A 27,780-nucleotide genomic window follows, 5' to 3' on the forward strand; every position below is an offset into this window, starting at 1 on the left:
TCCAAAGAGAAAGACTCCACATCATCTCTGGGCAAACTGTGCCAATGCTCAGTCACCCTCACAGTAAAGGGAGAGAAAAAAAAAAGGTGTTTCCGGATGTTCAGTCAGAAGGTCCTGTGTTTCATTTTGTGCCCATTGCCTCTGTCACTGGGCACCACTGAAAACAGCCTAGCTCCATCCTCTTTGCACTCTCGCTTCAGGTATTTATACACATTAAGGTTCCCTTAATGTGAACAGTCCTAGCTCTCTCAGCCACTCCTTGTAGGAGAGATGCTCTGGTCCCTTAGTCATCTAGGCAGCCCATTGCTGGACTCTCCAGTACGTCAGCATCTCTCTTGTACTGGGGAGCCCAGAACTGGTCCAGATGTGGTCTCACTAGTGTTGAGTAGAGGGGAAGAATCCCCTCCCTCAACCTACTAACAACACTGGTAATACAGCCCAGGAGACAATTAGTCATCTTTGTCACAAGGGCACAGTGCTGGCTCACGTTCTATTTGGTGTACACCAGGACCCGCAGGTCCTTCTCTGCAAAGCTGCTTTTCTGTCTTACAGTATACCATTACAACAACCCATAATGCTCAAGGGATACCCAGGCTAGCCTTAGGTCTTAGAAGTCTAGCTAGAGAAAGGGTTTTCAGTTAAGTTACAAATCTCTCAAGTCTTAGACTTCACCTACTTGGCTTTTGCCTCCAACTCCACAGTTGCAGCAAGAACAGCTCTGTCTGGGATGTAACTGATCTGCCCTCCACTAAGTTGCACAGGCCCTATGAGTAGCTGGAACTTGAGCTTGCTGACCGCAGCTTCTGGCCATTCCGTGTCCTTTGGAGAGCCAAATGAAAGAAAGGTCTCAAACCAGCTTGACACAAGTCTATTTTTCCATAATTCTTGCTACAAAAATCAAGTCTGTCTGTGCTCCAGAGCTCTGCAGTTCAGCTACACCTATACTACACATTTTGGTTGACACAACCATGAAATGAAACAGTCCACACTAAGCACCACAGTACACAACAGTTAAGAGAAGCTGGGGAGAGATGTTCATTTTCAAGGAAAGGCCTGTGCTTTAAAAAGACAAGCATTATTTTATTTATTAATTTTTACAGAAAAACCCAGTACATATGGAGCCTGAGCTAGTGCATATTAAACTGTTCTAGGTGGTTTTATTTACTTGTCTGAAAAACAACGTAGCATTTTCTTCCAGTTTCAGGAACTGATTAAAAATGGTTTTAAGATGACTTGATAACAGATGTCCAAATCTCAAGTAAAATCATGAGCTTTGGCTTCTTGCTATTAACAATTATTAATTAAATGCATTTTTCCTAGGAAGGGGTGGTGGTGCTTTCCATATAGAAAATATGTAAAACCTAACAAATCATTATTCTGCCAGAACACCCTCTAGCTGTACAATTGTCATATTTTAGACTTCAAACACTAGACTACAGCTGTTTTCCCTACTCATTCATTCTAAAGAGGAATCATTTGTGTTATCTACTGAATTTATACAAAAAAATATGTACAATCTCTTCTAGAAAGCCACTTCAAAACAAAATTCTTCTCTGGGACTTAGACATAGATATAAGCTCTGTGAGTATGCTCAGAATGTTAAATAAAACATGTTATTGCATCTTTGCTGAATGAAAAAAAAAATCACCTCTTTCCAACATGAGTATCATGTGGTATGTAAGTACAAGTATATATAGGAGTATACAGTACGAGTTAATTACTACCCATTACTATTTGTAAATATTTACATCCAAGGCACATACACAGAGTAATCAGAATCTAAGTTAACAACTCACTTCTGAACGAGCAAAATTTGTCCTAAATTTTTAAGTGGCAAAACTCCAGTGCTTCCAGCATGTTATTTGTTCTGCTGCAAATGCCAGCTATTATGCCTTAAGCGAACACCAATTTGTAACTTTGTCAGTGTTTTCCATTAAAAAAAAGAAAAAAAAACATTATGTAATTGAGTATCACAGCACCATTGTTACCAGCTAGGTTTTGTTATTTTCAGTCTTTTAAAGTAAAGGAAACTCTGGCTTTCATTCTAGCTGTTGCCTTTTAGCAAGCCAAACTCTTCATCCAGTAATCCAACACATACTGACTTGTTTTGTGTATTATGTCTTGATATTTCATCTTCTTTCCACCCTCTGCAGCAAGCAAATTAAGAATCAGGCTCTAGTTCACAAATGTTTTCTCCTTCCCCCGCCCCCTTTCTTCCCATTTCCAATCTTATTTTACAGTCTTGCAACACAGAGCATTCCAATGGACAGTTTTATTTGCACATCTGTCTCGCATTTGGCTTGGTTTTGGGGGTTAATTTTGTTTTGGGTTTTGTTAGGGATTTTTGTGTGTGAGTTGTGGTTTATTTGGTTGGTTGGTTTGTTTTGTTTTTTTAGTTTTGGGGGTTTTGCTAGTCTGGGGTTTTTTTTTGGTTTTGGGGGGGTTTGTTTGGTTTTTTTGTTGTTGTCATTTTGGTTTGTTTGTTTGTTTTTTTTTAAAGAGGAACAGAAATTAGCATACCATGTTAAGGCAAAGCCAAAGAGGCTTATTTTTCAGACAGTGCCCTGTGATCCATGTAGGCTTCCCTCTCCATTCCTGGGGACACATGCAGCAGAGACACAATGCCAATATCACCTGTAGCAGAGTGTTCTAGTACCTGAAATGCAGTTTGAGCATGCATGGATTCAAATGGTTATTTTATGTGCAAGTGTCTGCCATGATTCCTTGCTAAGGCATTCTTGAGAAAGATGAGCCAAGCGAAGGTTTTATCTGACAGAGAAGCTTGATTGCGTTTTGGTAGAAACTGTGTGTGGACACACAAAATGTGTGGCATGTTACTATTCAATATTTCATCAGAGTAAGAAAAAGAAAGAGGAAAAACACAGAGTTTGGTGCTAGATTCAACTTACCTTTTCATTCCATGCCCACAATCCAATCCCAAGAAATGCTATGCCAAGGAACTAAGGGGAAAAAAAAAATAATGTCAGAGCAGGCACTATAAATTTATGGATTTTTTTAATATATATACATATTGACTCATCCTTTCTGTTGGATAATCAATTTTTTCAGGATGGGGGGTGGGGCTTACCAAGAGTTTTAAAATATGCACGTAGCTGTTTACTTTAAAACTTAACCATTGTAACTGGAAGAATTTAAAATTTGCACAACTCATTCAGGGACGTTCCACATAGGAACAGTAGGTGCAATAAGCGTCACTTTCTCAGCATCAATCAAGTAAGGTTCTTTTTGAGTTTGTCAGACTCAAAGCAAACTCCACAGTCAAGCAACACATTATTTTATTGTTATATTACCACCACCTGCACAAAACAACTGTTCTCACAGCTCTCTCCCAGTGAAAATGATTAGAAGTCCTAAATATTATCAGTTTTAGCAATATTTTCCACAGACACACAGCTGTTTAAATACAATATAACCCATGATTTGGGCGGGGGTGGTGGGGTGGGGGGTGGGGGGGTGGGGGGTGGTGAGAGGAATATATATTACACACTGGTCTAAAAGAGTAAAAAAATTTTAAATCCCTGAAGCCAACATTTTATAACCTTTTTGATATTGAATGCTCCTGTATTTCAAAAAGGAAGTTACAGTCTTTTTCTCCTCCAACAGACTCAAAAGCACCAACCTTGAAAGACAGCGTCTTTCCCCCATGATGGAAAAGGGAACAGCATCTATAATTTTCTTAAATCCCTCTATTCTGCACTCCACTGAATGCTTTGGAGTACATCGTTTCCCTCCACATACTACAGGGTTTCCATGAAAAGCCCACGCTAAGGATCAGTGAAACAAGCAGAACAGGCACAAGTAGCACCGTGTCTCCCAATACCACCACTGCCTGTTTGGCATGACACAGTACCAATCATGCAGAATTGTTTAAAAAACATTGTAGGTGTCCAAGCACATTTCTAAATGTCCATCTGTCCAACTTTCATCTCCAGTTTTTAAAACCCAAGCACTGTCTAAAACAGAAAACTAGATTCGCTTTAGCTTCAGGGCATGTAATGGAACGCTGCTCCAGCATCAAACTGGTTTTCTTTGTGGTTTCTCCACACTGCAGTGTACAGATATATTTTGGCACACAGTACACTTTATCTTGCGTAAACAGTTAAATATCCTAATGATTTTTCTTTTGCAAAACAGGACAAAAGTGTTTTTCTGCCAAGTAGTGGGAAGACACAGGGATACCAGCTTAAAAAGCTTTCCCAGAAGTGATTTCAACAGCTTCAAAGCAAGATTCCTTCTTCCTTATACGCACTTCTAAGTGGCAATTTTAGTTTTATACTACAAGACCACCTGTAAAGCATACCATATCAAGTGGAATATGCTCACTGCAAATATACTGAGGTTCCCTAGCACCCCTCGCATCTCTGTGACTTTCTCCTCCAAGTGTGCTCTGCCAGCTGACCGAAGGACCATGCACACTACACCCAACCAGCTCACCCAGAAGCCCATCTATACTAGCTGGGAATGAAACTCTCCTTTTTGGACTTGAGGAGTCATGACTGTAAATTTAAACAATACTACAAGCCAGTATTCTTCAAAAGGAGCTGTCACAGGCTTGGCTGTACTTTAATACAAGATAAATGGAAAATTTTCCTAGATGGAAAAACAGAACTGCTGGTCAAGAGAGTCTGTTATTTCAGCAGTCTTAATTGTCTAGTAAGTACAGGACATGGATTTGAGAATGTCAGTACAGCCTCCTGTAATACACCACATGAGCCAAAAAAGGTTAATCTTACCTGTACCAAGACTGCTCTTTTTCTGTAGTTGTAAAGCTTGCCACAACAGTGTGTGTTATCCTCCTGACTGCAGTGATTATTCAAAACTTGAAGTAAAGCTGTACAAGTTTCCAAATCACTTTCAGGCAGATGTAGGGGGGTTTAGGGGTTGGTTTTGGGTTTTTCTCCCAGTAACAAGCTTCTTTCCTTCTTTCTTACATAACCAAAAGGCATCAAGATTGAAGGAACAGGAGCGAGGGGGGCAAAAAAGCTACATTATTGTAAAAATCCATAAGATGCATTTGGACATGGCAAATTGTTATTTGTAGATATGTATAAAACATTGTGTTTTGTTAAGAGCTTAATACAGTTTTGTACAGAATAAGCATGGAAAAATAGAATGAAAGAATTTGATCAGTGCATACAAATGTGTCTTAACAGTCATACACACTAGCTGCAAGTCTCAGTCAGATCCATTAGCTTTGTTAAATTTAATCCAGTTAAGTGTCCTGATCCTACACCAGAAGCTGAGACTTAAGGGTTAGATTATTTCATGGGTTGCAAAAGGTGACTTACAGCAGACTACACAGGTGTCAGGCCAGGCCAAGCTCATCTCAATTTAGGGACTGGGTAATGAGACTGTACTATACTAATCTGAAGCACCTAAACACCTGAGATTGTCAAGCTTCTGGCAAGCCTGTCAAGAAAAATCAAGCAACTGAGTTCTCAGCATTTTCAGGAGGCTCAAAAAATGACATGCTGCTGAGTCCCCTCCATATCCCAAACCAGAAATTTTTGCCCAGTTGGCTTTTGAACAGCTGATGGAACAGGAACAATGGCAGAGAGCCATTAGGAGAAAAAGGTTAAGGATGGAATCACGAACTCTTTATCACAGGATGCTGTGCAAATCAAAAGCTTAATGGCATTCAGAAAAAAAAAGATTAGATACATTAACGGAGGATCCATAGATATTGAAAGGTTAATACAGCTTCTGGCTCACGATGTTTTTACACTGTTGCTCATTGGGAGATTATAATCAGGAAAAAAAAAATAATCACTGTATGCATGCTTTGTTGTTTAAACGCCTCTTGCCTTGGACAAACTCTACTTGCATTACTCGAGACAAGATACTGAGCTAGGCAAACCACTGACCTAAGCCCCTACAATCACGCCCTAGAAAAGCGCACCCTTGCACAAACACAGCCTGCTATCAGAATGAAGCACACCGGAATGCTCTCAGTAATCCCAACTGGCAGAAAACAGATGTTCACGAGGAGACTTACACCTCTCACCATGATTAACTTTGGATTTTCTTGACAACTATGAAAAACTTCTGCATGGTGTAAAAAAAAAAAAAAGTTGGAAGTGCTTAGCAAAATCCTTCTGGTTTTGCTGTTAGAATCAGAAGTAAAACAGGACACATATGCTGCTTATCTTGCAGGCCCTTCTGCAGATGTCTCCAAGATAGTCTCGTCCTGCTTGCTTGTAACCAGAAAAAAAATCATCTCTTCACATCTGAAGCACGTGGGAATGTGGCGAGATGGCACACACATCTCAGTTAATTCTGGAAAATTTCATTTACGTCCATTAAATTATTCCAATGAGTAATAAAAAAATGGAAGTTTGCCTCATTATCTACAAAACACTCTACTGAGAGAAATAATCTCAATTCTCCACATATATCTAGTAATACCATTTAGCCTGACTATAAATGGTCACCAGATCTGGGGCAAAGCTTGTAAAATCTTGATACTTTTCCATTTTTAAACAATAATTTGCAGAATATTACAACATTCCTCTGGAGCATTACAGACTCACAAAAAAACTTGCATAGTAGTACTTTCTCAGGCATAGGTTTTCTATTCACAAACATTAAATGCATTCAAATTTCTCTTCTATAAGGATTATATGTATTTAAGAGTGAAATGTGTAGCAGTACTCGTACTGTTGCCCTACCTCTAAAGTTCACAGGCAGTTTTCAGAAGTCAATTGATCAATAAGCATTTCAAGCTGCACATATCTATTCCCAATCTATACTGCATGGAGGAAAATGATTTTTAGTTGCTAGGGATACAGCATCATATAGCACAGCACTTCATTTAAAGGGTGCTGGGGTAAATACTAACACAAATACTAGAAAATCTGAGAGAAAGCGACTTAATTGTAGAGTGATCAGATTTACTTCACGTACTGAATTTTTCATCTCACCTGAAATTCTTAAATAACTTGGCACCAGTTTTCAACTAAAAGGACAACAGCCACGGCCAAGCAGTAAAAGGTTGGTTAATGTGCCATGTGCATAAACCAGTATCCATGTGTGGTTTTAAAGACTTGTGTGAGATGGAACTATAGTGCAGCCACTTAAATTTCACCTCCACCAGAAAAATACACACACACACCTGGAGAAGCGTGTCAAAATCAGAGTTCAGAACCAGAGCTTCCTCGCAAGAGTTTTGTGGGGGTTCTTTTGGTTTGGGTTTTGGAGTTTTCTTCAGCCCTCAATTTAGGCAGTTTGAAGACCTCCCACCCGCCCTTCTGCCCTTGCTTTGAGTTGCCACAAGAACTCTGTGCACTGTGCCAGCAAGGAGACTGTCAGGATTCCTATGGGCACTTTGGTGTTTCTTCCATGGCTATATACTGTCAGTTATTCAGAAAGTGAGATTTCCTTCTGCATGATACAAGTCAGCATAGCACAGGAGTGCAAGGGACTTATTTAGTGAGAAGCACAGCAGTGACTAGGACAACATGAAGTGTAACATTTCACATCCTGAAATACAATCAGGAAGACACAGGACTTCTGAGCTTTGTACATACACAAAACCAGCGCTGAGAAGTTCCCAACTGATTCTGAAACTCCAGATGAACAATTTTTTCCAAAGCACTTCCTCTGCAGGACTCTGTGCTCAAACTCACTCAGAGATATTCCAGTCAGAACACTCACTGCTTTCTTCAAATATTTTATGCCAAATCAGTCTTTTTGCTTTTTAAGCTAGGGCAAAAAGGAGTTTGATGCCTGTGTGAGAGCATAAAAGGGTTTTGTTGCATGTTTAAGTAGCCCTGACAGAGAAAGGGCACCAAAACAGAAATTAAAGTGAAGTTTCAGTTTTCTTCTTCCCTTCACACCACTGATGTGAACTCTGCTTTAAATATGCCAGTTAGCATTCTTTCAAACAAAACAAAGAGGACATCCTCTCAAGTCTCCAGCTTTCTCCTGGGCCAGTATCACAGGGAAGGAAGGTGCCAGAAGTCTGCCCTGTTCCTTCTTCTATTCACCCCAGTTCCAGTGACTTTCCCTTTCTCAACACAAACTGTTAAGAGCATTTCACTTTCATGTGGCTAGACATACATGGTGAAGAAAGGCAAACTGCTCAAAGTGTCCATACACATTTACGTATTTATGCCAATGTTTACAAAGAATGCATTCCCCTAAAGACCATTTCTTGTTTGCTTTAAGACATTACCACCAGGAAAACTCCATGTACTTATAGTCAGTGAATGAAGATGCAGCATAGGTGACTAATTACCATTTTAGTTCACAGCAACATTCAGATATAGACTAAAAGACATCAAATCTATTTCCATTTTACATGCAGCTTTTAAAAACCATTAAGCTATATTTCACACACAATCATCTCTGTAATACCTTTTCCCTCCCAATACAAAATGCACACATGTGGAAGAAAAAAGAACCATTTCCATACATTGCTCATCTGAATCAGAGACACAAATGATTTTATAGAATCCTTCAAAGTAGAAAAACAGGCCCAAGAACACAATGAGAAAAGCTGTCTGCTCCGTCTTGCAGGACTCTTAGTGTGATGCCTTCTAATGAAAAATTAAGCACATATGACCCAATTCCAAAGCAAAGTACTGTGGCTGGTAATGTATCTTTCATTTTCACCAGTATGGGGGTTTCCATTTTGTCTGACAAGTAAGCAAGGCATATATACTTCCCACCACCACCAATGCAGTCTGTTGCCATTATTTTCTTACTGCTTTCTCCAGTTCTTTGATTGCAAAAGCAAGACATCTGCTTTCTGTTACTGTTGCTCTATATATTTGTTTTATTGCTTTCTGGTGGTGCAATTTTAAGCACTGCCAATCAGCTTGGAGCAAGAGTCTCTAAAGGCTGAAGTCCCTCTCCTCTTGTCCACAGAAATTGATATACTAGAAAACAGAGGGAAAAGGATGAATTAGACCCTACTTCCCCTGGTCCAACTTTTGAACAACTACTCCCCTCAAGCCTAAATAAAATAAATTTAACTCTTTCCAAGTTCACAATGAGACTCTCTAAATTCGGGTCCTGCTGAGCAGATTTGGAGCAGATTTTTTTTTAAAGCACACAAAACTTACATATAGCGATCACTTGGTAAAATTCCTCCATAAAAAAGTTTTTGGGAATTTAAAGTTTTTCTTTCAGAGAGATCTAGCTGATTTCCTAAAACCAGTAGCTTTTTCTCCATACAAAAATAAGAGACCTTTAAGGTAAATACCCTACCACTATGCCACAGAAACATTTAAAAAGCCTACAGAGTTTAAGTAACAAGACATCTCCATTCACTGTCACTTTGATACATTCACCTCACATAGATCCTATCCCTTCTCTTCTACTCTTCTTTACACTCTATTGGTGTTTGTTTCACTGTCCTCTCTTTCTCTGCTCTCCCTGAGTGAGCCCAGAAGACAATGAGGGAAGACTGAGAAATTCTGCTGCGTGCATCTCTCTATGGGCCTCTTCCCTGCCTTCAGTTCTGAACTACATGAAGTGCTCCATGTCTGTGTTTCCTATCCAGGCTTGTTCTCTTCATCAGTACCGTTCCACCTCTGGCTCACTCCCCACCACTGCAGCTTCTCTGCCTGAAGTCTGTTTCTATTTTTAAAACTATCAAAAAATTATGTAAAGTGGTGCTGTAGCAGTGTATGAAAACAGCATGGGCTTAAAATACAGCTACAAGCAGCAACAAAGTGCAAAAAGAAAATAAGAGAACTGAGAAAACCCCTGAACCTGAATTCCACACCCTGTATCAGTACACCAATAATTTCTCTTAGCCAATTTGACAATGCAAAGATGTAAGTCTTCTCATTCTGGCTTGTAAGAAAGAAAAAGTATGAAGGCAAAAGAAAGCATGTACTGCTTCAAAAGCTGGGGTGAAGCAAAATGTCTGGAAGCAATATTGCAAATGGGTCAATTTTCCAGGTCTGTCTTGCTGCCTAGTGCTAGCAACTTCCTATCCCAGGGGACATGACTGTTCTCTTCCTGCTGCTGTGCACATCTCATTCATCCCAAACCACCCCACCTGAGCTTCAGGCTATTAGGTGCAGCCCTACCATATCTCTTCTTCATATTCCTTTTCTGAAGCTACTGTCCATTAAAAGCAGAAGTTAAAAAAAAAAAAACCCACAATAAAACAACAACAAACACACACAACACACAGAAACGCCACCATAAAACAAGGCATACATGAAATTCTCATTATGAAACTGCTACTCAAATGCTTACTTTTTACAGTCACAAGCAGTGAAGTTGTAACATCTAATTCAGGCATTTGATACACCAAACAGAAAGGACCTGAGCTAGTCTTTCACCTTAGTAACAAATGGGAAATTACATTGCCTACACAATTGATTTAAGTAGCTGAGAATGAAAAGTGCAGAGCCAGGAAACACAAACAGGTAGGCTTGTCAACATCGCACTGTACTATGAATGCTCAGCATTTCCTTTGGGGAAAGCAGTCTCAGCCTCTAGCTGTGCTCGTAGCTTACAGACAGGGAGTCCCAAAATATCCTATGCTAGCTAGCTACATAAGCTGCCACATCCCAGGCTGTTTCAACAGACTATACTCAAAGACCCATTCTCTTTGCTTCACAGAGAAGCAAACCCACATGCAGGATGAGGGAGGTACAAAAAGAGTGAACCAGTCTGGATATAGGCACACTATGTGAACACCCACCAGCTTTACAGAGAAACTTGGGCCAAACAGTTCAATCTGGCTCTCCTAGTTAAAAAAAAAAAACAAAACAAAAACACACCACACACAAACAAAATAAAAAAAAAAAATCCACAATGAACAAAACAACAAAACCAGCAACCAGCACAAGAAGAAGAAAAAAAAAAAGAAAAAGTGAACAACAAGGAAGTGGTGAACACAAACCCAACCTGCAAGTGTACATAGAACTTTTCCCAGCAAATTCTACAATAGCTTTAATGCCTCTTACCTTGTTCATTCCTGGTTCTTTTTTGAGAGGTCCCCCGCAGTAAGATTAATATAAATAATATAATTAATAATAAAGAAATTTTAGCTTAAGAAGGTAGGAAATTATTCACTGCAATTTAATAACGTGTCAGAAACCAGCCTTGGGTATCCAAAATCCTGACACTGATGTGATTGTATAGCCTATCACACCTCTCCCCAGACCAAATCTTGCTCAGAACTATAAACTCTGTAACAGCAAATACATATATGTGTATGGCCTATGTTAATATATAAAACATATCAACTTCTAATAGTCACAGCACCGAGTGTGTGTGGGGTGGAGGTCAGAAGGGGACACAAGGGGGGTAATTCTTCACTTTACAAAGATGCAGAGATCAATACTACTCATCAACAGCAACAAACATGTAATCTCAAAAGTCATACCAGCTGTGTGTATGTATGCCTGTGCGTACCTCAGTTTTTCAGAGGGACATGGGAAAAGAAATAAAGGCAAACCACTAATTGAACAGGTATCAAAATCAGTTTCCAATGTCCACGCAAATTTACTATCAGCAATCCAGATGCACAAAGCCAAGTTACAAAACACACATTCTGTAAATACTGAACAAAATTCTTTATTATTTTGCACCTTGCAAACATTGCAATAGAGGGAAACATCTCTAAAGAATAGTGTTTTTAGCCACTGTCAATGCTCAACACTTCCTGTGTACTACTCTAACTGCCCAGAACTAAAATTTCTTATTATGTATTCAAAATGGTTTCTGTGTACCTCACAGTACAGCTTCCAGAGGCAGCAGCAGGCCTGTCAACCAGAGCTTTGAAAAATTCTGTTCCAGACAATACTGTCATTCAGCCCTGCATTTTGTCTTGCAGTGCATTGTTACTTACTAACTCTAGAAGTTACCATATATGTGCCTGATGTAGACTACACAAGATTATTCACAAAATTAAGCCATTTTTTTTTACTTATATTAACACTAACCAATGCTTTATTAGCTATTTTTATACTACAAGATATCTTTCTAATTTCTGAAAGTAGTAAAATTTGCAGGATTTGACATCAGCAAAGTGTAGGTATTAAAGGAAAACGTGTGCAGCATTGAACTGCTAAACTGGGTTCAACACTTCCCTGCCTGCACTGCAATTTGAATCCAAGCTACCAGAGAAAATAGGTATTTTGCAGCTCGAAAGTGCAAGCATAACACTACATAGAAAAAACAACTGATCTGAGAAAACATTCCTGAAGGTTTTCCCTTAACTGAAAAACATTGCTTAAGTTTTACCTCAAGGCAAGTGTCAGTTTCACTTTCCAGCCACTAACCATAACAAACACACAGGCAACAGGAGAGAAGACAACTTCAGAGGCAGTGGCATACTTTCCCAGAGAAGGATTTGGAAAGGAAACCATTCAACATAGCTTCTCCAGCTTTCAGCCCCATTTTTTATTTAAAAGCAGGTACATTTGGAAGCCACTTCCAAATTTTCTAGAAGTAAATGCAAACAAAACCACAAAAAAAAAAACAAACCAAAACTGAGCAAGGAAAAGCAATATCAAACATCTTTTTCCTGTTTCTCAATAATTTCATCTACTGACCTCTTTTTGAAACAACTGAAGATATTTGCATCTTGACTAACATGCCCAAGAAAATCCAGAATGCTCTGCTTGCCTTCTTTTCCATTTCAAAACAATTCAGTCTGGGAAATTTCCCCATTAATGTGTGCTGTAGTTCATCCACTACCAGAACATAAGAAATCTTTCAGAGCGTGAATTATTTGTCTTCAATTGTAGTTGCATCATTTTAGGTATTTCTTCATTTGAGCTGCAGCATCAGGACACAGGAAGAGACCTTTAAATCTGATCCTCTCCTGATGCACAAACATTGCAATTAATGCTGCACTGGGCTACCCAGAGGAAGAGTGAGAGAAAAGGTCCTCAGCAGCAGACAGCTGTACAAACTGTCACCATGACTGTGGAGCTATCGGCAAAGATTCTTTGCTAATACCTTGTGTTCCTTCCTTCACATAGTGAAGAAAGGTGACCACAAACAAGCGGGAACAGCAGGAGGGCTGAACATACAGGACATACAGATGGAATGGAATTTAACAATCCAAACACAGCATCATATATTTAAGGACCAAGAAAGTATCTGCTATAAGCTGAAAATTTATTCACTGGAAACACAACAGAAGACAGCCTTGGAATTGCATGCATCAGTCTGCAAGCTAGTGAGTTGATGGAATATGTAGAAAGGCAAAATAAGATTTTGTGACATTTAGTAAAACGTCATCAGAAAGAAAATAATTGCTTTCTATGAGTTTCCCTCAACTCCATTATCTTTACAAAGGTCTAAACCAGCCAGCACGGCTAGTATGGCTGTAGCCACCTAAATGATTGCAGGCTGTTCTTTCAAATGTCACATCAACACTGGCAGTGTCATTACAACTCCTCTATGAGACCGTGCTGTGCCCCATCAATACCCAGCAATGAAACTGGGTTCTCGGGATTTTCGTACATGGACCCAAAAGCATAAAACTGCAGGCTCATTAACTAGACTGCAAGGTCATTAACTATACTTCAGTCCAAATAGTGCTAGGGAGATAAAGCATCCCGTGAATATACACTTAAATGTCAACACAAACAGAACCACGTAAAATGACACCCCTAACTCTTCAGGGTGTCCTGTTTTTTTATTAGGGAACATGTCTTCAGCAGCTCCTTAGGTTTCCCTGTTAGATCACTCAACTTGCGTCATACAAAAAGCAGGTACAGGGTTTTTCTAGGATCAGGCCCGTAACTGCTTTGCCCCAAAGTCACTCTCACCAATACTCTTTCATCCAAAACTTTGTTCAACCATCTGTAGGTCAGCCCTTCCCACCTGCCCTGAAAGGCTTTCCAGCTTCAGGTGGAGTTCCTCACTGTGTGCCATTTAGATACATCTCCATAAAAATCACAAATTAATTCCATGAGATTTGGTACGGCGCTGACCCCTATTCACACAGAAGGCATGAAAGGAGCCCAGTGTAATGTGACCACATTCCCAGCACTGTCGTGCTCCTCTGGCTGCACTCACATGACCTCTGCTTGGTTCCTGTCACTGCCAAACGGGCAGGGAACAAACAAGTGCAGGGCGGCACATCAGATCCTCTCTCTGATGCACCAAATCAAGTAATTATACTCTACAGCAGCCACCCTCAGGGCATTAGAGAGGGAGAGAGGGGGAGAGAGAGAGAGAAAGGGGAACAGTATGCATGAAGACTGAGAGACATCACCGATCACTTTTCGTCTCTCCTTCAGTTCATACAGTAATTAGCACTACCAGCTCTCGCCTCAGGCAGAGCAGAAGGAAAAAACATATGTTGAAGTGATACACCCCAAATTAAGGAAAGGGGTTGCTTCCCTGCCCTGCCATAACAGTCAATATATATGATGTTTATGTAACAATGCAGGACAACAAATCTATCCCATAACTTTCTACATTGTCAGTATAGTCTATCACCGACTTGTTCAGTGCTCCTACTCTTGCTTCTCCTACACAACTCCTGACAAGACGCAGATGTCTGAGGATGTGCTACAGGAACTTACAAGCCCAATTTTGTAAAATGAGCCCCTGCACTCTCAATCAACGTAATCACATATATGCACAAACAAAGAGCTTCTGATCAGCTGTGAGGCCGTGTGGAGGCTGGAGTTGTGAAAGAAGCAGCAGAAGGAGAAAGCCCACACTCCACAATGTTTCCAGTGACTAAGAGAGATTGGTTTTGGCTGCTGGCTGAGCCGACTGACTGTCCCCATAAAACGCTGCATCTATTATCAATATAAAGGTATAAAATAGAACTGAAATAATGTTCAAAAAATATTTTTTTTAATGTTGGAAAAAATTAGGAATCATTAGTTCTCCAGGCAAAGGATGCACAGCAATCTAAATAGACATACTAAACTGTGGCGCAATTCTTTCAGATTTCCCTTATGACTTTAACAGTAGCTGAAACTACTCGAAGCTTTTGGAGGTTCTCCCCAAAATTATTGCTAACGTCCATAGTACCCGACTTAAAAGAACTAATTAATTACCATATATGTAGTTAAACTGAGAAGTGGAAAAAAAAACCCACAAACATAATGGTAAATGGTTAAGTGTTCCTTAATTCAGATGCCATCCATTAGGATCACAGAATCAGTAGGCTAAAAATAGTACAAATGTATTTGAAGCCACCTGCTGCATCTCCTCTTCAAAAATAGTTATTATTTTAGAAAGGCAAATTTTAATGAGAATATCTACCAGCCCTACCTACCCTTCTCTGCTTTGTCACCTTAAAACATAAGCAATCTGTTTTGCAGCTGAAATTGTTTCACCTCTCCATCTGAGAATACCTACCTGTATTTTTGTATTTTCTCATGGAGTTAATCAGTCCAGTTTACTACTTTAAAATGGTTATCCCCCTTGCAAAATTAAGGCATCAGATCACAATTTTCCTGGAGAAAAAAGGATGTATCATGTACACAGATTCCCTTTTTTTCATAGTTCAAGGATTCCCTCAGTTCTTGGCTCCCAGTAAATATGCAATAATTTGATCCAATTTGATTCAAAAGAAAATACTTACATATGCTTATTAAATACATCGATTTCTTTCTCAACAGCTTCACTGATCAATGTAACACGTACTTAGACACCCTGCTGCTCTCCCTACTTCTGCCATACGAATCAGCAATAACTGTAGGGGCAAAACCAAAGACCCTAAGCTCCCCGACAGCATATCCTATACACTGGAGCAAACAAAGAGAAAGGGTCTTTTTTGCTACTTCACTGTATTGCTATGCAGCCTTTCCATAAGACAGGGTTGAAAACACTGGCAGTTTGCACCAAAGTAAGAGGACAACTACTCTGTGGGTCCATCTCAACTGACAGAAGCAATACAATTAAGAGCTCAGCTTAAGCCCTGACATATACTTTCTACTTCATTCACTCTTCCAAATCCTGTCACCAAGGGCTTTCCGAGTAATCCAGACATCCCATTACTCCAGATATATACAAGAAAGGCAATAATACAGAGGATAAAATCATTACACCTATATATATGTATACTGACCACATGCATGCACTTAGAATTTGTACAAAATTTCTCTTCCCTGATACACAGCCTTCTAAGTTAATGAAAGATATTAGTAAATGTAAAATCAGAACTTTGGTATGTTTTTTTTTTAGGAATAAGAATTTTCATATTGATCAGATTATTTCTCTGGCTCTAAAATTTAAAATATAATCAGACACTAATAAAAAAAATACTTCCTGGACCTCAGACTCTTCTACCTCTCCTTTTTTCCTTGCTTTTTTTTTAGAGTGCTTCCTAAATATTTACATTGTAGTTGAATTCAAATTGGGGCTTTCTTCGTGTGCTCAGTGACCTTGAAAATTGCCCATCAGAAGTTGTCCCCTTGGAATTACACTAAACTACTGCTATTTTTAGCACATACAACACGTGGCACGGTAAGCTGCCATGGTAAGCACCCAGGTAAGTTCTCGTTAGCAAGACTCCTCATTTCGTAATGAAAGTTAATGTACCAGCCTATCATAACTTGTAAAATCACCAATGTTTTTATGCAAGTTAACCCCAATCTACTTTTCAGTGACTACTCTTTGAATAAGGTATGTGTCACGCAGCAGATAAACTCATTTCCATTGACACATCTAAGCAAGTGCTCAATTCCATTCCACAAAAGGAAGACTGCAACTTGGACAATAATTAATAAGAATCAAAAAGTATTTTTTCAATTAGCAAGGGGAATTCACTGAATTATTACTGAGTAGAGCACATCCTTACATCAAATTACAAAAAACAGGACACACTTCAGTGAAATTGTGTAGTCTGATTTTTTTCATCCTATAGATTCTCCACAAAGAGGGATTAGGAGCAACAGATTGGTGCCAGGGGAGCAGGGCAGGGCACACAGTGATCAGATCTTTTACTGTATTTTACAAGTCACAGAAAAACACCTAACAAGCATATTTCTCCTGAACAGTTACAGTGTAATGCCTAACACTTAATATATTATGTCATTACATATCATTGCTTTATTCTATCACTGAAATTAATAACTGACAAGTCCTCTTATAAGTTACAGCTAAGGTTCTTGTAAAACTGATGTGAAAAACAAAACCACTATAAGACAACGAATAAAGTATCTAATCAATTTATGTTTGGCTGAATGAAGAACAGAACTAAAAATAAGCCTATTTTGTATTCCCATATTCCATTTAACATTTAGAATGCTTTATGCAATATTCTACAGCATTATCTATTGGTATTCATTTGCAGTCCTCTCCATTATTAAAAATTTATCTACCAAATACAGCTGAGGACTAGGCCAATAAATTGTAAACATATTTCACTTCAAAATAAGAGTAGTACAGGTAACTCAGCAATTGCAACAAGTTTAAACAACATGAGAAAAAAGAAACTTCCAGCTATTACTGATTTCTTCTTCTGTAAATCCTAAGTAAGGAATTTATTTGACAAAAAAAAGCATTATCAGTTCTGTTGGGTTTGTTTTATCTTCATGGTCAGCTACAGACATCTAGGACCAAGGCTGTAGCTTCTTTTTGGGAGTTGTTGTTTCCAAACATTCATTTTAATTTTCACTGTAGTATGAAACACAGAAAACTGCAACCATGTAAGGACAAGAGATGCTGCTGAAATTCCAGGGAAGCTATAGTATAGCAACGATACTACACTTCACAAACAATCCAGGAGCTCCTTCCAGTTCTGGGTTCTGAATCATGACATACCTTGGTCACAAAGCACTGAGCTTGCAGAGGAATGGCTGTTTTTAGAGAAGGGCTCTGAAGTTTCTCCAATTTAGATGCTGTCACACCTTTAATTGGGAGAGGGGCCAATGAGCAAAATGCATTTTGTTTTGGTGTATAGATAAGGATTCTCTATTTTTTTAGGACTACTCAGTTTTACATGTGCAAAGATGCATGCAGGTGAACTGCAATTTCTGTACCACGCTTATGCTATACATGAAGTGTAAGAGTTCACTACCATTAAACAAACAAATGCTTAAAACTACACTCATACTGTTTAAATCCTCATTATGTCAGAGGAACTTGAAACAACTTTGGAAGATGAAAGCAACAAAAAGAGGATTACAACATATGGAAACTGTTGCATACTTAGCAAAATTGAATTAGTGGCAGCAGTGCAATGCTACAGTTGCTGACAAAAAGCCTTGGGCCTGAATTACAAGGTTCTGTTTTCTTCACCTTTCACTGACCTTACAATAAAAACAACTGCAAAAACATATATAAACTTTTTTCTTTTTTAGCAGTAGTAACCTGAATCAGGAACTTTTATTAGCATTTTCTAAGGCCATGACCTTTTATTTACATAGTAGAATTTTTGCCCCAGTGTCAATAATCTGCTGATTAAATGTCTCTCAAGTCCCACAGACACAACAGACCATGACAGCTTAATGACCTGCTTATTATAATCCTGTGTAAAATACTTCTACACATTAATGTTTCCTCATTCCAGATTAGCCTTGAAATTTATGAAGTTCAGAAACAAGACCAAAAGACCTGAAACTATATATTAGATGATGAACTGAAAGTATAGAGATGACAGCGTCGCCACCACGAAGTTGACAAGCAGCACTGACCTTCAGTACACACGTCACAGGTCGATTATGAAAGAGTGCCTGGGAAGTAGCAGCCCAAGTGCTGTCTGATCCGGCAATGAGACAACAGCTATGACACCGGAGTTCTCACCATGGCTTTGTCACTGACCTGCAACAAGACCCCACCCAGGTCACATCCCTTCTGCGCCTCAGGTTTTCCTACCATCTTTTGTCTTGCCTAAATACACCGAATTCTGCAGGACAAGGCCTGATGGTCGAAGACAATACAATCTGTATTGTATAGGCAAAGAAAAGAATAGTTTCTCAGGCTCAGCAAGGCTAAAAGTGTTGATGAAACACTGGTTTCTTATTGTTTAATTAAACAAGACTGCATTTGGGGTTTTATGACAGACTATTGCTGGTCCACTTCCACTTTAACATACTCCACATAAGAAAACAGCTTATGAAAAAGCATTTAGCAAAGGTTTCATTTGACCAATACCGCTAACACTCATTCGGTTTTAGCCATACACTATTACAATGGGTTATTAAAATCTACCATTTGGTAGATTTTAATAAGTTTAAGAGATAATACTGAAGGAGGGAGAAGGGATATAAATGCAGTTGTAATGGAGTGACACTGTGGCCATGTGATAGAAAATACCTATAGGAGATGCAAGAGAAATGCAGAGGCCCACCGTTTCTAGTAGCCTGTCTTACATGTCACTAGAAAATAAACCTAACAGCAGCTTTATCAACCATTCACAGATGACAAACTTTCATCAGCATCAGGACATTAAAGGCTGTTTTGATACATTTAGTCACAGCAAGACAGCTGTACTTTAAAAGATGCAATTACCTTGTCTGACAAAGCCAGACATGGGTTTTTTTTCTTAATAAAAGCCTGAGAGTCAAAGGATGGAGAAAAGAAAAATAAGGCAAAGAACATAAAAAGCAGAACAGAGGGGATTCATGTGACTCATACCATCTAGTTCCTTTTCTCCTTGTCTGTCCTAATTAAAGTGCATTTGGGATCAACACAATTAAGTCTAATAATGCCACAGAGGATCCTAAGAAAGCAAGGACACTAAGCTTGTTTGCTTAAAACTGCATGTCCCTGCCCTTGCTCGAGTAATCTGAAGTGCTGACTAGGCCAGCCACTACCCCTTGTGATATTTCTGCCACCCTCAGACCTCACAAATAAAAATTGGGGAACTCCAGGCTGGTACGAGCTGAGATTACAGATGGAATCCAGACAAGTCAATGAAAAGATACTAGCAGCAACGTGAAAACAAGAACCACCCCAAAATTGTGCAGAAGCTCCTGTTAACATTTCTCTCTGTGGCAGTATTAGCTACCCATTACCCTCCCTGTTCCAGACTTCCTCACCTGTTTTGCATGTCCACCCAGTTCTCAGAAGAGGAGAAATTCCAATATGAACTGAGGCTTGGAACAAAATCCCTGTCCTGGGACAGCAGTTTTATTCCATTTATTCTCCACTGCAGATTTTTTTTTTTTAATGATCTGATGCCATGAATACAAATAAACAGAAACTGCAACAAACAAGAACAGAAACTTGTTCCAATGTGTCTTTACACAGCAACTAGCTTTAATTGGCTCCTCCAGAGAAACAAACCAAGAATGGTTTAATGACCATTCCATGCTCTGCAACATGATATCCTACCAATTTACTGTTCAGTGACAAATGTTCATTCTTTAATGTTCTCTGACAATGTTATTAGCAATGAAGACTGCAAAACAGATCTAGAGTTTTCCATATGAATTATCAACATTAAGCAGCTACTACCAATTTCATATAATTTTAACTGAATATTTGCTGTGCAGTCCCAATGGTTACTGTTTTTAACTAGTTACCGTTTTTAAAGGATAATTTCACAAATTAGTATGTTCTAGGTCTCTTTATGTGGAGTGCTGTGGGTTTTTTTGTTTGGGTAGGGTTTTTGTCTTATTTATTAAGAAAAAATATAAGTTACACTTACAAACAGAAGGATTTTTTTAAGTTTCACTTTTTCTTCTAAAACACTGACTCTGCTCATTCCAACACTTCTAATGCTTCCCATGGGTTGTCAGCAATCACAAGACATCACAGTAAATTTTACATCAAAACTGTCAGGGTAGTTGAAGCATATCAGATACATGAAATGACAATTGATTTTGAAAAACTTAAACTTCAAAAGGTAGTGTCTCTGTAAATATTCTTAGTTTTTTTCTTTACAGTCCTTTAAAGCATTTTTGGTAATCAGTAGGAAAAAAAGAAAGGGATTTGAAGTTGCTGCTGCTGTTTTTCTGCTTACAGAGTAGATCAGAATTAAAACATAGGCTCCTGATGCCCAAGCTCTATCATGTTTGCCATGTACCAAGGCAAACCTCTGTCAAGTCTTGCTTTACTTAATGGTTACTCTGTTGCTTTTTCAACTGAGATTATTTATTATATTTCTAAAATCAATAATGGCTCTGAAGCAAATAATGAGTAGCTTCTTTCCCTCCTTTCAGAGATCAAAAAATGTAACTAGAAAAAAAAAAGTAAATCTGACAGCTGTCTTTGTATTCTTTATGAAATAAACCCTGGAAGATGTTAGGAAGATTCTTCTTATTTTTTCATACCCCAAGACTGCACTTCATTGTGCACTTTAGGTGTTCCTAGAAGACACCCACTGCATTTTAATCAAAAAAAGTTTCCCTGAGGACACAGACACTGCAGCTTGGAATGTGCAGTTGAAACTACTTTGATTAATTTCAACATACAAGGTAAAAATCCTATTCTTACAGCAATATCCTCCCATAAATTCTCTTGTACCTGTTTTGGACCCCATTACCTCCAACAAGACTAACTAACATTTCGCAGGAATTGGAATTGAGACACTTATAATCACGTTTGGAGAAAGCAGTTTTAGTCAATCTACTAGGACAACAGTGGGAATGAAGAGAAAAAGCTAATATAGCAAGTAATTACCAGTACCTCACTGCCAAAAAGAACAGACATGACAAGTTTCCAGGTGCTTTTCCTGTGTCTATTATTGTTCAATATTTTTATTTACAACCAGGATAAATGAAAACAGCACATTTATCAAATTTTCCCATAGTAATTAGAATGAGACTTTCAGTTTATTTTTACAGAGATCTGGACAGAATGAAATCATCCATTCATCGAAGACAACGTACAAGGAGCTGCTTGGAGCTGACAGTCAAATGCGTAAGTGCAGTGCAGAGAACAACTGAGCATGTAGCAACTCCTCACAGAAAAGGATCTAATAGAGGATTACTCAAATGGCCAACACTTGTTAAGACTCTTAATACAAGTAAACTCTGCCCAGACTTCAAGGTCCCAGATATACACACATAGAACACTTAAACATTTCTCAGGAGGATCCCCTACTTCCCCATAGTTTTCCTCACTCCAGGACAGCAACAGCGAAGCACTGCTGCAATTCCAGCCACGGTAACACAAATCCAGAGTCACACACTACTTCCTTACTGAGCAGGCATAATTAAAAAAATTAAAGATTAAAAATAGTAAGTATTTTAAAGACCTGTGGTAAATTCTAAGTTGAATCAGTCAACAATAAAAAGCTACTACACAAAAACCACAAGCATCATACAGGAGCTTTAAAATTAAACAATATAGCCTGCAAAATACAGAGAGTAATCCTTTCACTGTATTTAATCCCTGTAAGGCTCAGCTGGTTGTTAAATCTAGTTTTAGGCATTTAACTTCTACAAAGACATGTATCGTTTAGAGTATCTAAGAAAGCAAAGAAATGATTGCTGGCCTAAAAAGAATGAACAGTCTTTGGATCTCTATTTACAAACACAAAGGGCAGCAAACTGGTAATAGCCTTTAACCATTGCATAAAGAAAAAGGAATAACCTCTAGTCTGTGTTCACAATGCAAACAGCAATAGGTTCATATTTCATCAAGGAGGACTCAGACATGTTATCAAGTAAAGCTTTCTAATAAGAGCACAGTAAAGCACTTCAGCTTCTCTGATGAGTCCTATTGCTTTCCTGAGGCCGAAACCATAGACAGTACTTGAGCCTTCCCTGTATAATTCATTACTAACTTGCCTCCCTATTCAACAACACACCCATGTTTCCCCTGAACTTTTTTTACTACTGGCATACTTGTAAAGGCCCTTCTTGTTAACCTTTATGTCCCTAGCTAGTCTTACACTAGACTCTGACCTTCTTGATATCACCCAAGTGCCCAAAGGATGCTTCTATGCATCTTCTGTCTTGCCTGTCCTTGCTTCTATTTCTTCTATGTTCCTTTTTTACATTTGAGTTCATTAAAACTCCTTGCTTAGCTAAACTCCCTTCCCCTGAAAATCAGTCCTCCTGCACAGTGTGATTTGTTCCTGACCTCTCAATACCTTTCTTTAAAGACCTCAGTCAAATCAAACTACTAGCAGTTTTATCAAGTATCAACAAAAGAGCAAGAGAAGTTGATATAGCTTCAAAATCATTTTTGCATCTTTCTGAGATCCAAATGACAAGTTACATGAGAGAGTTAAAAATTCTAGAAAGGTAAACACTGCAAAAAACCCTTGTAAAAATAATTTTTAACTGAAGCTACTATAGACGAACTTCAAGCTGTCGTGATTATTTTGCCATTTCTCACCCCATCTCCCACACCTTCAATGAATATGCATTCTTTGCTTTTGAGCTGAAAGGTTTTTTTATTGTGGCAAGAAAAACTTGAATTTATGAAAAAGGTTTTGTGAGCAAGAAAAAACAGTGCAAACTGAAGAGACTCAAGTAAGAGCCCAAATTTAGCAGTATACACTAAGGATAATAATCCTTTACACATCAACACTCTCAGTATTATTGTTGAAGGTTGCATATTTTTTCCTCACTATAAAAGTCTTAATTTTTACCATGCTGCAAATTATCTCTGCAAGAAATGTGACAATCCTACTTTTGTCCCCAGATCGGAAAGGGAGCTAATTCACTCCTCCAAACTAGCAAACAAGTCAAGAAGTGTTTATTTATGTAGTCTCACAAATATAAACTAGGTGCCTTATATACAAACAGTACTTAAGCAAGAATGGGCAACTGATCAAATAGAGAACAAAATACATCTTATTCCTAAATAGGTTTCATGTAAAATGCACACCAAAAAAAAGGACTATGAGATTTTAATGCAAGATTTGTGTACTCATTTGTCCAAGTATCAGCCAGATATCCATATAAAAGAAGGACAGGACTGAGAACACTGGAGTCATTTTAACAGGCTGAAATGAAGTAGGACATGGAAAAACAATCAGGAGCAGCCCTCCATTATAAAGGGAATGTAGCTATGTATACCATTGGTCTAGAAATATTGATTTTTATCATTTTGGAATATCACTGAACAGATGTTCAATAAAAACCCATCAGTCCTAACAACAAATTGGAGAAGAAGAAAAAAAAGCCAACCAGAAAACCTGGAAGAAATGGCATACAAAAATAATTTAGGCCCAAGACTGAGATCTCACAGCCTTTCCACAGAATAGTTTTTAATTCTTGAATATGTATATTAAACCCGCTACCAGTCACATTGTTTTTAGCAGACACAAATAAAGACAAATAAGACAACAAACCACATTGAGTACTGGGGGCGAGGAAAGTCAGGGAGTTGATCAACAGAGAAGCTGAGACCCTCACCAGAAACTGCAATTTTATGGCCAGGAGCTCTGAAACGAAAAAGGAACTCCATGCCAACTAGCATTTGGATGGCTTCAAGGGTAATCCACTGGTCAACTGCATTGAAAGCAGCTATACTGTCTTATACAGGTGAGCAAAGACAGCACCCTGCTACTGTCTTATGAGTAGCTGACATTGCTGATTCAAAATGATTCTACACTTAACACTCAGGTTATATACATTGTCAGAGAAAGGCTGTTTGAAAATAAGTCAAAAATTCAAATGGATAACATGAAAGAGCATTTTAAAGTTTTAAAACAAAAAACACACTAGACATGGAAAATAAGACATTTTACTATCCTGCAAGGACCCTAGCAACTTACCAAAAGATTTCCCATCCAGATCAAGAGATCACCAGATTTCTTTGGTGAATAATCATGAACGTTATCATCACAAAATAATCAAGAGTCTATTTGCTTGGAAACTTGCTTAAAATGCTAGAGATCCCATTCTGTTTAAGTTCTCAATTTGTCTGAGCCAGGGGCTGAATCCGATTTGAATCTCTTCAGCAGACAGAAGAAGGAAATTAACCACATTATCAGCCAACCAAACACTTCCATATTGGAACAACAAGGAATACAGGGAAATGTTTTCCCCTAAAAAATAAATAAAAAAGTAAGAATCGGGCACTTGCCTGGTAAGCATTAACAAACTGGCATTTCTTAATAGATTCTCAGTAAGCTGGTTGACCTTAGAAAGGGAAATTTTCCTTTATCTATTATCATTGAAATGGTTTAATTTGGTAACCTACAAAGGTTACAAAAGAGCCTCTTCCCCCTACTCCCTCCAAATCCCGGAATAATTTCCCCATCTATGCTTTCACAGATGGATGCACAGTTTCTAGGATCTTTGCCTGGACAGATACAACGCCAGCAAGCAGAAGCCTTTGATCAACTGCCAGCTGACTGCTGGAGAGGATTTGTTTAGGGCTCAGGCTGTTGTAAAACAACATGAAAGAAAGTTACTCTGCACATGGGTCACATGAGAGACATGCATTTTCCAAAAGTAATGACGTGGGCTAACAAAAGCTCCCCGTACTACTTTACAGTCCAGAGCTGCTCTTGCTATGAGGAACTTCCTTGCTATTTACTCAAGTAAAATTGTCAAGGGCTAGACTGACTCATCTACCACTGAGAATAAAGTGTGGTGTCCCAAAGGAACTCAATATTAGTACTTCTCCAGCTAAGAAACTGTAGTGGCATTTACTGAAGTACTTTTGCTGCTCTATTTCCTATAATTACTTCTTCAAACTCTAATCTGTTTTGATTGGTATAGGTCCATGACTAGCAAGGAAGCTATCAATGGTTCCTTTGGGGAAAGCAGGGATACAGCTTTACACAGAGAAACCTTTAAATAAGCAACACACTTTGCAGGCCAGTTGGCCAGTGCTCAATATATGCTTCTATTTTTGGTTAGCATCACTTAAAATATTGTGTTCGCAGAATTCTGTCCCTCCTCACTTAAACATCTCCTTTATCTTGGCCAGCCTACTTAACCTCACCTCCATCTGAATCCCTGCCCTGCATATTACCTTCACTAGAAAAAGCAGAAATCGGCATGAACACTATACAAGTAACAAGCTGGAAAAAAAAGCATCTTTCTGTTCCTTCCCCCTGAAATGATGCCAGTCAAGGAGTAACCTGTGGCTTGTATGTGGCAAACTGCCTTTTGGACACAGAAAGCAGATGGGTTATGAGCTACTGGATAGTTAAAGTCTTAGAGAGAGAGAAGAAAGGACATTGTTTGTTAAATCCATCCCTGAAAATCCTCAACAAAAGGCAACTGTCCTTGCTAGCAGGCAGTTCATCTTGATGCCAGCTCAATCGAGGCCACTGGCAGTTCAAAGGCTGCTACACTGATGCCTTGTAAGTAGTTGTCCAGCACATTCCCAGTCCTAAAAACTCTCTTCCAGCAACCCTCAGAACTTCCCAGTCCACTCAAGAGTCATGCAAAAAACAGCCAAGATGACAGTTGTAGAAATGTGGATAAAATATTGGATGAAAGCCAGCAGTTCCCAGAAAACATATCTTAATTCTGTACTGCATTCCCCCAAGGCAGACTACAGGGCGATGTGCAGTAACTAATTTCTTAGGGGAATGTTAATCCCTTTGGACAGAGATTGGGAGGAGTAAAACACAGGGAGTCCATGGAAGCTAGGAAAATAACCCTGAAAGAGGCAGATGTAAGATAGAGGTGACATTTTCAGCTTTATTTCACTTGATTGGACAGAAGTGCCCATCAGTTGGGCCTTTTGACAAGAACTATGGAAGACTAGAGATGACAAGGCAAGTGAAAAAGAATAACCTAGACTAAAGAACAAATTCACTCAAGAGTTTATGTAAGGTTAAACTAGATCCCTGTCTATTTATGAAACAGAAAGAGACTTAAATGACTGTCTACTTATGAGTAATTATCACAGCTATTATAAAAAGATTTGTTAAGAGAATTTTGGTGTTATATAATTATCCGATGGGTCACCATCTGTCTTTAAGTCTTCATAAAATTAAACATATGTTGTTTTCACCAACTGCTGTAGTAGACTCACATTCTCATCCTGCTTATGTGCTGCAACATAAGAAGTCTATTCATATCATTGGGAATATGTCAGAGCCAAATATCAAGTAGTGCTCTGCTTGCGGTTTCTTTTGAAAGCCAGGCCACTTCCTCCCATGTTCAAGTAATACCTCAAGGACATAGACTCATTACACATAGCTCTGCCTGCTGCTTTGCTGCAGCTTTCATTTGGCAACAGAGTTATGGTCTGAAGTATTAAGGATGTTTCAGTTATTCTTAGCTTTTTTTTCTCTTTTCCCCCCTCTTTCTCTCAAGTTCTGGAAGAGGACGACTCAATACTTTAACTGCTCAAAGAGTTCCTGTCTATAAACCAAGATCCTCTGTGGAAGGTTCCTACTCCATCCCTTTGGGCAAAGTGTTACTAGTGAGAACTCCCAACAGTGCTCCTAGTCAAAGATACATATTCTTTTTCCTCCCAATAAAAATTGCAGATGTGGGCCAAAGGGTTTCCAGGATTATTAGAGGAAGGAGGAGGGGATAACACATTTAGGACCTTACTTACTCTATATTCTTGCCAGCAAGTCAGCAAAAGTTTGAAGACTGCTGTTTGAGTGGTGGTACAAGAACTATCACACAGAAATGCCATCATTCAGCCCACTGGTGGGGGAAGGCACAGGACCAAGATTTAGTACAATATATGCCTCCTCTTTCCAAAGAAAACCTAGGTTTTAGTAGTCACAAATTGTGCTGGATGTTTATACATGCCTTGCTATTTTGGGATACCAGTGTTAAAAAACAACAACCACCCAACAAAAAAAAAAAAAAAAAAAAAAGCCAAAACAAAATCAGGAGTTGAACTGAGGAACTGCATGGAAGAGCTGGCTGAACTTTCTAAAAGTAAGATCACATACAATATAAAATATTAAATAGAATCCTTTACCCATACCTGCATGTGGATTTAAACTCAAGAGCCCCCAGAGACAGACTATGCATCAAAACACTG

The 27,780-nt window shown here is 38.7% G+C and overlaps 1 protein-coding gene across 1 annotated transcript in view; it reads right to left on the minus strand.

The window, feature by feature from the left end:
* TSPAN5 (tetraspanin 5) overlaps window positions 1-27,780 on the minus strand; it is an 85,636-nt gene that overhangs the window by 23,101 nt on the left and 34,755 nt on the right. The window contains exon 2 of the mRNA XM_056326889.1: window positions 2,910-2,960. Within this exon, the coding sequence (XP_056182864.1) occupies window positions 2,910-2,960 (51 nt within the window). The remainder of the gene's footprint in view (window positions 1-2,909; window positions 2,961-27,780) is intronic.

This window comes from Falco biarmicus, chromosome 1 (assembly GCF_023638135.1).
Source record: "Falco biarmicus isolate bFalBia1 chromosome 1, bFalBia1.pri, whole genome shotgun sequence".
NCBI classification, from domain to species: Eukaryota; Metazoa; Chordata; class Aves; order Falconiformes; family Falconidae; genus Falco; species Falco biarmicus.